Source organism: Acomys russatus, chromosome 22 (genome assembly GCF_903995435.1).
Source record: "Acomys russatus chromosome 22, mAcoRus1.1, whole genome shotgun sequence".
Classification (NCBI taxonomy): domain Eukaryota; kingdom Metazoa; phylum Chordata; class Mammalia; order Rodentia; family Muridae; genus Acomys; species Acomys russatus.
Window position 1 is genome coordinate 8,309,197 of NC_067158.1, and position 12,674 is coordinate 8,321,870.

A 12,674-nucleotide genomic window follows, 5' to 3' on the forward strand; every position below is an offset into this window, starting at 1 on the left:
GTATGTGTATATGTATATGCATATGTATATTGTATATGTATATGTATGTGTATATGTATATGCATATGCATATGTATATGTATGTGTATGTGTATATGTATATGTATGTGTATATGTATATGTATATGCATGTGTATGTGTATGTGTATATGTATATGTATATGTATATGTATGTGTATATGTATGTGTATATGTGCTTGCATAAGTTTATGTGCACCACGTGCATGCTGGTACTGGAGGAGGCCATGCTGAGAATGGAGAGACATTTTCTTCTGTGCTATAGCCACTCTGGTAGGTTGCTCACACTCCTGTAAGTAACTCCTTACCCATATTCTTGTAAGTAACCCTAATTATACTTACTTGGTTCACACACACACACACACACACACACACACACACACACACACCCTTGCAAATTAAATTAAATCAACACATTATAAAGATTATACATCATGACTGAGTTGTTTACATCACAACAACGCAAGGTTGATTCAAAATATGCTAATCAATAAATGCAATACACCACTACAGAATACACCAGTACAAATTACATCATAATCTCAGTAGATTCATGATAGGCAGTTGACAGTTCAACATGCCTGCACGAAGGTCCTGAAGAAACTAGCTACAGAGGAAACACATCTTACAGAACAAAGGCTGTATATGTTAAATCTATAGAGAAAGTGATATTGAATGAAAAAATCTTGAGGCCATTTCCTCTACAACTTAGAATGGGATAAAGGTTCTCACTCTCTCCATTCTTATTCAATATTGAGATTGGAGTCTTTGAAATAGCAATAATATAATCTAAATAAATAAAAGGGATATAAGTAAGAAAACAAGACAAGTTATCTCTATTTGCAGATGACATGAGATAAAAATGATGCAATGAAATCTCCCTGAAAACTCTTGGATCTGATAAAAATAATTTCAGCAAAGTGGCATGATACAAAATCAATATACAGAAATCAGTTGAAGGTTGTAGTTGAAGTGCTGAATGTGAAACACTTCCCTGTGTAGTAAACTCTCAGTTCAATATATCTTACCTGTTAGAACGGCCGTTTGGTCTTTCCTGTTGAACAGCGTATCTGTGCATTGGAGCAATGGGAGGAAGAAGATCTGGAAATGCGTTTCCTCCCTCAGGTGTTAAAGCTGAGCCAGCAAGTGCGTCATTCAGCATGCTTCTTCTGTCCAACGGCCCCAGGAGTTCTGTTTTTTATACAATGAATAAGATATGAGAAAAATGACAATGCAGTTTCTGCTAACTAGTTTATGACTAACAGTTTTCATGTGCTCAGTGCAGCCTTTTCCTTTGTTATCTGCTGTGTAGCACAGGGTGTGTGTGTGTGTGTGTTGTGTGTGTGTGTGTGTTGTGTGTGTGTGTGTGTGTATAGTGGGCGGAAGACCCTGAGAATTCCTCTTATAAGTGCTGTCATTCTACTTAGCCAGAAGGTTAATAACACGAGGGTTCTCAAGAGCAAATTTGAAAATTCATTTATATTTTGACTATTCACAGTGCTTTTGTCAACACTTTATTAATCATCTAAACTTTTCTTATTGTTACTTAATTGCCATACTATGTTATTATTTTGGACAATTATAAGAAATTATTCTACCTTAATACATAGTACATAAAGCTAAAAGGAAAATAATTTTAAGGTATTTTATGTGTAGGTATACATGCTTGCATGAGTTTTTGTGTACCATGCACCATGGTACACAATGTACCATGTGCATTCAGGTGCCAGGGAAGTTGAGTAAGACAATACCAGGTTCCCTAGGACTGAAGTTACAGGCCACTGTCAGCCCACTGATGTGGGTGCCGGGAGCTAGACCCAAGTTCTCTGCAAGAGCAAGGACACACTCTTAATTGCTGATCTATCTCCCCTGGCCTCCTGGACATCTTTTCAAAAAACATTTTCTTTAGATAAGTATATTTTAAAATTTTTAAGTAGTTTAAAAAAGTGTGTGTGTGTGTGTGTGTGTGTGTGTGTGTGTGTGTGTGCGTGAACAAGTACAGCATGCATGTGAAGGGAAGCCAACAGTGGGTAGTGACTCTCTCCTTCCCCCAGGCTCAGTCAGTGGTAGGTACTTCACTCTCCACATTGTTTTGCTGGCCTCTGTTCTTAAATATTTATTCATTTGTTTGTTTATTATAGTGAGGGGAACCAAAACCAGGGCCTTGTGCAAGCTAGTGAAGCACTCTCCCCCTGAGCTCTACACGCTGGCCTTCAGGTAGAATGTTGAAATATGGAGGTGTGCTGCCATGCGACAGATATGTAGAGACGAACAGACAAATCAGTGCACTACAGGAGGTTGTTTAGCAAACTGAAGCACAGTACAGCCATGAAAAGTCAATCAGTCATGAGAAACAGAAGCCTTGTGGGAACACACAACATTCCCAGGACCATATGGGGTGCAGGGTGTGTTTAAACTTTTAAAATTGTGTCAAGAAAGCCACACATCTTAAATTTCACCACCTTGTAAATGCACAACCAATAGTATTACATATGCATCGCTGCACAGCTCACCTGTAGAAGTTTATCTCCGTGTAAAGCTAACTACGCCCGTTACCAGTCCATTTCTTTCCCCTGAAGCCCTGTAACCGCCATTTTATACTCTTTATATGAAACTATCAGATACCTTGTATCAAATAGTATTGGTAGTTTGATGACCAGCTTACTTCACTAAATGTAAGTCCTCCCACTTCCCATTCCTTTATGTAGTATTTTGTGAGAGAATTTCTTCCTTTTAAGGCTAAACGATATTCCATTCATTGGGTCAGCTGTTTTGAAATTTGGTTGCTTTCATCTCCTAAAATTGTAAGACAAACTCTAGCTATGAGAGCCTAATATATAAGTTAAAGAGAAAGGCAGAAAAAGATCCGTGAGGCATATTGGGAAGACTATCAGAGGAAGCCAGTAACCTCAAGTTCACCTGCGCACAGACGCGGGATGTTGGTTTAAACAGAATGAGAATTAGGACAGAAGGCAAGAGATGTGTATAATCAAGCAGTGTGGGCCAAGGTGTGGTCTGCTTGGTCACTGTCTCAATTGCACTGTAGCAAGGTGGTCTGAAGTCCTTCCTCTTGGGGGCTAAGGTGACTCTCAGGAAATGTCTACTCTAGGAAGAGCCTAGCCATCAGAGATAATTCTCTCTTGGGGGAGGTTCTATCCAGCAAGACTTTGCTGTTCCCGGAATACAAGGTGACTAAAAACCTGTCAGCAAGATGCTTCGGCTACCCTCACCACTGTTCCTTTAACCTCGAGGCTGAATGAGAGTGTTGGGGATCTATGCCCAGTTTCTAGACAGGCATTCCTTCAGTGGGCATCATGCTCACTCATTTGATTATCAAGGGATAATCAGACAGTGAATAAGGGCAGAGATCTCACTCCCTTCTTGCTTTCAGGAACCTTGTGGACCTGCTGAGTAGAGAATGCCTTTGCAGTACATTCAGTTTCTGCATGTCTGTGGAGTGGGATGGGGGACTGTGGGCAATGCTGCTGAGAACCAGCTGCGCATACACCTCTTTACAACCCTAATTTCAGGGTTTTAGATGTCTCGGAAGACCTGAGTCTGATGCCCAGGGTCCACACAACAGAGGGAGAAAGCTGGTCCTGCGGTATCCTCTGAATTCCACATGCATGCCATGCCACATGTGCACACATGAAAATGAATACATTAAAAACTAAGATCCGGTTCGAGATTCCAAGATGGCACCGACCATTAAGCCACGTATCTGATCTACTCCGTGGAGACCAGAGACATAAAAAGAGCAACAGATTGCTGGATTTTGAGAACTGTAGGTGAGTGGGGCCCCAAAGGCTGCAGACCAAACAGGGGGCCTACCCCCCTGGGTCAAGCAACATCCCGGAGGTGCTAAACGCACTCCCCAAACTCTGAAACAGAATCCACATGCAAACTGCAGCCTGTATATAAAGCACAGACTCGCTGTTTGGGGAGAGGTTTTTCCAGAGTCCCCAGCCAGAGGAGTCTCAGCGAAGAGGGTGAATCTGCCCTAGGATTCCCTTCCACACCACCCCAAACTGTAGAGGTCACCCACCTAGGCCGACTGAAAACACAGGCGGCAGGACCCAACAGAGATAGTTATAGTGGGACTACAGCTCGCTGGCCATCCGGGGCCAAACTTAACACCAATCACAGCGGACTGAGCCTGCAAACAGCGGCAGTGAGAAATCAGCTTGAGCTGCTTCCACAGACCCATCGGGAGACGTGGGTCTTGCCTAGAGCGATAGCTGAACCTCTTAGCCCTGCGGGAAGACCTGGTTCTGCGGGCTTCCGCCAGAGCTCTGCAACCCTATTGTTCCTACCCAGCCGCAAGGCACTGGTCCTACGCTCCCCGCTCCCCACTCCCTAATCCCCCAACGAGAGAGCCCAGCTGGAGATCCTGGCCCGAGCAAGGCAGGCACTCTCACATTATCGGGAGACGAGAAGTGGATGGGTCGTGTTTGCAAAGTCTAATTGCTGTTCTAGAGTGTGAAGGAACCAGCATACCCCAGCGGGAAGACTTGGTTCCGTGAGCGGCCGCCAGAGCGCTGCAGCGCCAGTCTTACTAACCGCCCAGCCGTAAGGCCCTGGCCCTGCGCTCCCTGCTCCCTGAATGAGAGAGACCAGCTGAGCTGGCCCTGCGCTCCCTGCTTCCCAACGAGTGAGCCCAGTGGGAGATCCTGGCCTGAGCAAGGCAGGCAATCTCACATTATCGGGAGACGAGACGTGGATGGGTCGTGTTTGCAGTGTCTAATTGCTGACCCAGAGTGTGAGGGGACCAACATACCCCGGCGGAAAGATTTGGTTCCGTGAGCGGCTGCCAGAGCTCTGCAGAGCCAGTCTTACTAACCGCCCAGCCACAAGGCCCTGGCACTGCGCTCCCTGCTCCCCGAATGAGAGAGTCCAGTGGAGATCCTGGCCCGAGCAAGGCAGGCACTCTCACTTTATCGGGAGACGAAAAGAGGGTCTTGCTTGCAGTGCCTAATTGGTGACCAAGAGCGACCTTGGCATATAGTACTGGGAGAGGTTGGGCACTGCTACAGGGTATAGAGGCAGAGCTAAAAGACAGCTACACCCCCAGAAGATCTGATCTACCTGGGGTCTTGACTACAAATCCACAGGAAGGACAGGCAGCTGGGATCAACCTACTCAGCCAGAACGTTTGTATGTGGACCTTATTCTAGGTCCCAAGACTGCTGATCTGAATTACAGCAGTAAAGTCCAAACAGATATCTACTTTGGCTGGCTCAGCCTGGAGCCCAGGGGGCAGACGAAAATCACCAGGAGTGAAACCGGATCACCCACCTGTTCCACAAAAATACCCCCTGATCCCCACAGGCAAGAGCACCTGACCTATAATCAGTCATCAATTAACCACTCTCAACCAGCGAAGGTCACTACAAAATACCTTCCAACATCAGAGCCATCAAAATGACTAGAGGACAGCGTAAGAATGCTATCAAAAACCAAGACAGTTTGGCATCTCCGGATCACAACATTCCCAATGAAAACAACCTAGAGAACCTAACAGCAATGGATAGGCAAGAAAATGACCTCAAGTCCTTAGTAAAGAAGATGATAATGGAAGAAACAAATAAAATCTGTAAACAAATGCAGGAGGAGGCAAACAAGAGGGCTGAAGAGTTAAAAGAGTCATATAAAGAGGCACTTGAAGAATTTCAGAAAAATATAAATAACCAGATGATGGAAATCATTAAAACAGTCCAAGACATGAAGATAAAAATGGAAGCTATGATGCAGGAACACACAGAAGAAAAACATGATCAAGAGTCTGCAAAGAGGAAAGCAAGCATCTCAGAGGTGGCCTTATCTAACAGATTGCAAGAAATGGAAGAACGAATACCGGGACTTGAAGATACAATCGCAGAACTGGAAACAACCATTCAGGGAAATGCTAAATCTGAAAAGTTCCTAACACAGACCATTCAAGAACTAAAAGACCACATGAAAAGATGAAACTTGCGAATAATAGGGATACAGGAGAGACTGGACAGCTGACTCCACAGCCCAGAACACATCTTTAATCAAATAATGGAGGAAAATTTTCCCAATTTGAAGAAAGAGATGCATATGAGCATACAAGAGGCCTACAGAACACCAAATAGAATAGACCTGAAAAGAAAATCTTCCCGCCACATAATAATAACAACAGAAAATATACAGAACAAGGAAAAAATATTGAAAGCGGCAAGAGAAAAAGGGCAAGTAACATACAAAGGCAAACCTATCAGAATTACTCCTGACTTCTCAGCAGAGACCATGAAAGCCAGAAGGGCCTGGACAGAGGTGCTGCAAACCCTAAGAGAACACAGATACCAGGCAAGACTACTATATCCAGCAAATTATCAATAACCATTGACGGAGAAGACAAATTATTTCATGACAAAAACAAATTCAAACAGTACCTAGCCACAAATCCGGCTTTACAGAAGCTATTAGAAGGAAAACTCCACCCCAACTGGTCAAACTACAACCAAAACTACATAGGAAATAGGTAAATATACCATTGCAAAATCACAACCTCACAAAATCTCAACTGTTACAAATACCAAAAATGAAGGGACTTACCAATCACTGGTCATTAATATCTCTCAACGTCAATGGTCTCAACTCTCCAATAAAAGACACAGACTAACGGAATGGATGCATAACACTGACCCAACATTCTTCTGCATTCAAGAAATACACCTCAGCCACAAGGACAGACATTGCCTCAGAGTAAAAGGTTGGGGAAAAATATTCCAAGCAAATGGTCACAAGAAGCAAGCTGGGGTAGCCATGCTAATATCTAATAAAATAGACTTTCAACCAAAATTAATCAAACGAGATGAGGATGGTCACTTCGTACTCATCAAAGGTAAAGTCAACCAAGAAGACATCACAATTTTGAACATCTATGCTCCGAATACAAGGGCTCCCACATTTGTAAAAGAGTTATTAACAAAGCTTGTCCCACTCATTGATAACCACACATTAATAGTGGGAGACTTCAACACCCCTCTTTCACTCAAGGATAGGTCTTTGAATCAAAATATAAGCCGGGAAATAACCTCATTAACCAATGTCATGAATCAAATGGATCTAACAGATATCTACAGACTTTCCACCCAAATGCAAAGGATTATACCTTTTTTCTCAGCACCCCATGGAACGTTCTCTAAACTTGATCACATAGTTGGTCATGAAGCAAAACTCAATAGATACAAGAAGATTGAAATAATACCTTGTATCTTATCAGATCACCATGGTCTAAGGCTGGACTTCAACAACAACAGAAATAACAAAAAGCATACTAACATGTAGAAAATAAACAACTTTCTACTTAATGGTACATGGGTCATGGAAGAAATAAGGGAAGAAATAAAAGACTTCCTGAAATTCAATGAAAATGATGGAACAACATACCCACATTTGTGGGACACATTGAAAGCAGTGCTAAGAGGAAAATTCATAGCACTAAGCACCTTCAAAAAGAAAAAGGAATCATTCCACACAAACAACCTAACAACACATCGGAAGCTCTAGAAAAAAAGAAGCAGAAAGAAACACCCAAGAGGAGTAGATGCCTAGAAATAATCAAAACTCAGGGCTGAAATCAATAAATTAGAAACAAAGAGAACAATCCAAAGAATCAACAAAACCAAGAGCTGGTTCTTTGAGAAAATTTAACAAGATAGACAAAGCGGTAGCCAATCTAACTAAAAGACAGAAAAACACTAATCCAAATTAACAAAATCAGAAATGAAAAGGGAGACATAACAACAGACACCGAAGAATAAAAAGAATCGTAAGAACCTACTTTAAGGCATTTATGCCACAAATTCGAAATTTAACGGAAATGGACAAATTTCTCGACCGATTCCATTTGCCAAAATTGAACCAAGTCCAGATAAACAAATTAAATAGCCCTATTTCACCTAAGGAAATAGAAGCAACCATTGATAGTCTCCCAACCAAAAAAAAGCCCAGGGCCAGATGGTTTCAGTGCAGAATTCTACCAGACCTTCAAAGAGGAGCTAATACCGATACTATTCAAGCTATTCCAAAAGATAGAAATGGACGGAATATTACCAAATTCCTTCTATGAGGCCACAGTCACACTGATACCTAAACCTCACAAAGATCCAACAAAAAAGAGAATTTCAGACCAATTTCTCTTATGAACATTGATGCAAAAATACTCAACAAAATTCTCGCAAAGCGAATACAACAGCATATCAAAGACATCATTCACCATGACCAGGTAGGCTTCATTCCAGGCATGCAGGGATGGTTTAACATACGGAAATCCATCAATGTAATCCACCATATAAACAAACTGAAAATAAAAAACCACATGATCACCTCTTTAGATGCAGAAAAAGCATTTGACAAAATCCAACACCCATTTATGTTCAAAGTTCTGGAGAGATCGGGAATACAAGACACTTATCTAAACATAATAAAGGCCATATACAGCAAACCAACAGCCAACATTAAATTAAATGGAGAGATACTCAAAGAAATTCCTCTAAAATCGGGAACCAGACAAGGCTGCCCCCTGTCCCCTTATCTCTTCAATATAGTTCTTGAAGTTCTAGCCAGAGCAATAAGACAACAAAAGGAGATACAAGGGGATCCCAATGGGAAAGGAGGAAGTCAAATTATCCTTATTTGCAGATGAAATGATAGTGTACATAAGTGACCCCCAAAATTCCACCAGAGAACTCCTACAGCTGATAAACACCTTCAGCAAATTGGCAGAATACAAAATAAACTCAAAAAAGTCAGTAGCTTTCCTGTATACAAATGACAAGCAGGCAGAGGAAGAAATTAGGAAAACTACTCCCTTCACGATAGCCACAAACAATATAAAATATCTAGGAGTAACTCTAACCAAGCAAGTGAAGGACTTATTCGAAAAAACCTTCAAACCTCTGAAGAAAGAGATTGAAGATGACATGAGAAGATGGAGGGATTTACCTTGTTCGTGGATCGGGAGAATCAACATAGTAAAAATGGCCATCTTACCAAAAGCAATTTACAGATTCAATGCAATCCCTATCAAAATACCTACAAAATACTTTGAGGATATTGAAAGATCAATTCTCAAATTCATATGGAGAAATAAAAAACCCAGAATACCAAAAACAATCCTATACAACAAAAGATCCTCCGGAGGAATCTCCATACCTGATCTCAAGCTGTACTACAGAGCAACAGTAATTAAAACAGCATGGTACTGGCAAAGCAATAGGCCAGTGGATCAATGGAATCGAATCGAAGACCCAGAGATGAATCCACACACATTTGCTCACTTGATTTTTGACAAAGAAGCCAAATCTATTCAATGGAAAAAGGATAGCATCTTCAACAAATGGTGCTGGTCTAACTGGATGTCTACATGTAGAAAAATGCAATTAGACCCTTATTTGTCACCATGCACAAAACTCAAGTCCAAGTGGATTAAAGACCTCAACTTAAAACCAGAGACATTAATTCAGTTAGAGGAAAAAGTGGGGAAGAGCCTGGGACACATAGGAACAGGAAACAACTTCATGAACAGTACACCAACAGCCCAGGCCTTAATGTCAACAATTAATAAATGGGACTTCATGAGGCTGAGAAGCTTCTGTAAGGCAGGAGACACTGTCAAGAGAACAAAACGACAGCCTACAGAATGGGAAAAGATCTTCACCAACCCTTCATCTGACAAAGGTCTAATATCCAAAATATATAAAGAACTCAAGAAATTAAACACCACAAAACCAAACAACCCAATTGCGAAATGGGGCTTGGAACTTAACAGAATTCTCAGCAGAGGAATATCAAATGGCCAAGAAACACTTAAAGAAATGCTCGTCCTCGTTAGTCATCAGAGAAATGCAAATCAAAACGACACTGAGATTCCATCTTACACCCATCAGAATGGCTAAGATCAAAAACTCAAATGACACCACATGTTGGCGAGGATGTGGAGAGAGAGGAACACTCCTTCATTGCTGGTGGGAATGCAAACTAGTACAACCATTTTGGAAAGCTATCTGGCGCTTTCTCAGAAAAATGGGAATAGGGCTTCCTCAAGACCCAGCTATCCCACTCCTTGGAATATACCCAGAAGATGCCCTACCACATAACAGGGACATATGCTCAACCATGTTCATCGCTGCTCTATACATAATAGCCAGAACATGGAAACAGCCTAAGTGTCCCTCAGTAGAAGAATAGACTAAGAAACTGTGGTACATTTACACAATGGAATACTACTCAGCTATTAAAAACGAGGAATTCCTGAAATTTGTGGACAAATGGATTGATCTAGAAATTATTATAATGAGTGAGTTCACCCAGAAGCAAAAAGAGACAAACGGTATATACTCACTTATATCAAAACACCAGTCCAGGGGATACATACCATGAAAATCTTTACTTACCAAGAAAGTGGGTCAGAGGAGAGGATATCCTATTGAGACTTTAGGCGAGAGTAACATGGAAGAATAAGGAAATAGTAGGACCCACAGGGTCCTGGAAACCTACAAGAAGAACTTTATGACAGGCAGATCTGGGTCCTGGGGTCCTCCTAAAACTAAGGCACCAGCCAAGGAGAATATAGGCACGTTGTGGCGCCATTAGCAGCCCCTGGGCAACTCCGTCCTTCTGTCCTTTTGTTTTTGTCTTTACGGGTTTTCCCCCTTGAGACAAAGTCTATACATGGTGTGTAGGCTAGACTTGAACTACTAGACTCAAGAGATCTTCTCATTTCAGCCTTCCAAGTCTTGAGACTTGTGCTACCATACCTGGCTGTCTACTCTCTTTCAGCAACATTTTTTCAGCAACATCTCTCACCTCATTGGTAAGGGTTATTTTCCTCTTTTTGTGATCATTATGGATGGAACTGTTTTCATCATCACCTTTTCAGATCACTCCCTTTGAGCATGCTGACACGTTGATTTGTCTCCTGCTACTTTATTGGATTTAAAGTTTAAGAGTTAAAAAATTTAAAAAAAATAAAGTTTAAGAGTTTTCATTATATAATAAGGCCATGCAATTTGCAAATGGACCATTTTACTTATTTCTTTCAGATTTATTTGTTTTTTTTTTTTCTTTTAAAACTTTTTGCATAGGCTATCTGGCTAGGAAATTCCAGTACCTCATTAAATATAAATATAAGCCAGATATCCTAATTTCTTTCTTTGTCCTATAAAAGGAGCTTTCAGACTTTCAAAAACTGTATTATTTATTGTGTTGCATGTATGCATGTACCACTGTGTACACAAGAAGATCAATCTGTCTTTCTACCATGTGGGCTCTGGGCACAGACCTCAGGTTGACAGGCTTGGTGACACACGACTTTACATGTTGAGCCACTTTGCCAGCTCGGGCTGCAGTCTTTCATCACCAGGTTTGCTGGAAGCTGCAGGTTTGTCACATGTAGCCTTTCGTTAATTTCCTTTTCTTCTGCTTTGTTGAATGCTATCTATCATGGGAAGGTGTTGATTTTTGCACATGTCTTACTAGTATTGGGCAGATCCTTAAGCCTTGTCCCTCATTCTGTTAATGTGGCAGGTACCCTGACTTTCATTTGTTGAACCATTCTAGTTTTCCAGAAATAAGTCCTACTTGATCATGGTGTCTAAATCTTGTTTATGCTGTTGAGCTGGGGTTGCGAGTGTCCGTTGGGGGCTTTCCCGCCAATACTAAGCAGATATATTGGTCTATAGTGTCCCTGCCATTCTATAAGCTTTGTGTTGGAGCAGCACTGTCTTTTAAAAGTAGTTCTGAGAAATTCCTCCCTCGATTTTTGGGAAGAGCTTGAAGAGGATATTGGGTATTTCTCTTTAAATGTTTGGTAGAATTCTCCAGAGATGCCAATAGGCCCTGGGCTTTTCTTTGCTGGGAAGTTTTGGTTATTAATTCAGTTCAATTACTACCGATATGCCTGTGTCATTTCTTGCTCTGTCTTAGTAGGCTGGCTGGCACCTTCACAATGCTGGATAAGCACCTCACCTGCTGCAGTGGCCATGACCCCTCGGAGGCATTTCTGATTGGACCAGAGCTGGTTTTGTTGATTTTTTTTGAAAGCTGCATACTAAATGTCATTATCTTTTTCTTTTGTCATTTTTTCTATTCTGTTGTATTTATTTTTTCTCTGTTCTAACCTTGATTATTTCTTTCACTTTTCTTTGGTTTTAATTTTTTCTTTTGTGGTTTTCTCAGATATCAAGTTAGGCTATAGGTTCGAGATTATCTTGTTTTCTTATGTATATCATCAATTTACACATTTTCCCTTGTCTCAAGAAGTTTTAGAATTTTCTTTGTGATTCCTCTTTTTGGTGCACTGCATGTGTGTTGCTTTACTTCAAATATTTATGGATTTTCCAGTGTTACTTGTGCTACTGGCATTTGGCTTAATTCTAGTGTGAATGGAAGACACTTTATATGAAGAACCTTTTACTACAACACTTACTTTAGGGATGGAAGTGTGGCTCAGTGGGAGAGCTCTTGTCTACTATGCCTGAGGCCTTGGTTTTGATACCTGCACCAATGGCTCATTGCAATGAACATTTGCAAGTAAAGATGTATGGGCAGAGGACATACTGTGAGACACACTGATGTACTACAGCTTCCATGATGAGACGTTAACTTGAGTAGTTTAAACTGAAACT

General features: G+C 41.2%; 1 protein-coding gene across 6 annotated transcripts in view; it reads right to left on the reverse strand.

Annotated features, from left to right (window-relative positions):
* Positions 1–989: 989 nt before the first annotated feature.
* The window catches only part of Wdpcp (WD repeat containing planar cell polarity effector), a 270,649-nt gene continuing 258,964 nt past the window's right edge, over positions 990–12,674 (reverse strand). For 3 of the 6 annotated variants that reach the window (XM_051165343.1, XM_051165345.1, XM_051165344.1), the window contains exon 15: positions 993–1,209. In XM_051165343.1, the coding sequence (XP_051021300.1) occupies positions 1,043–1,209 (167 nt within the window). In that variant the 3' untranslated portion in view covers positions 993–1,042. Of the gene's footprint in view, positions 1,210–12,674 lie in introns of all 6 variants that reach the window. The other 3 variants (XM_051165342.1, XM_051165346.1, XM_051165347.1) reach the window with 2 other exon arrangements.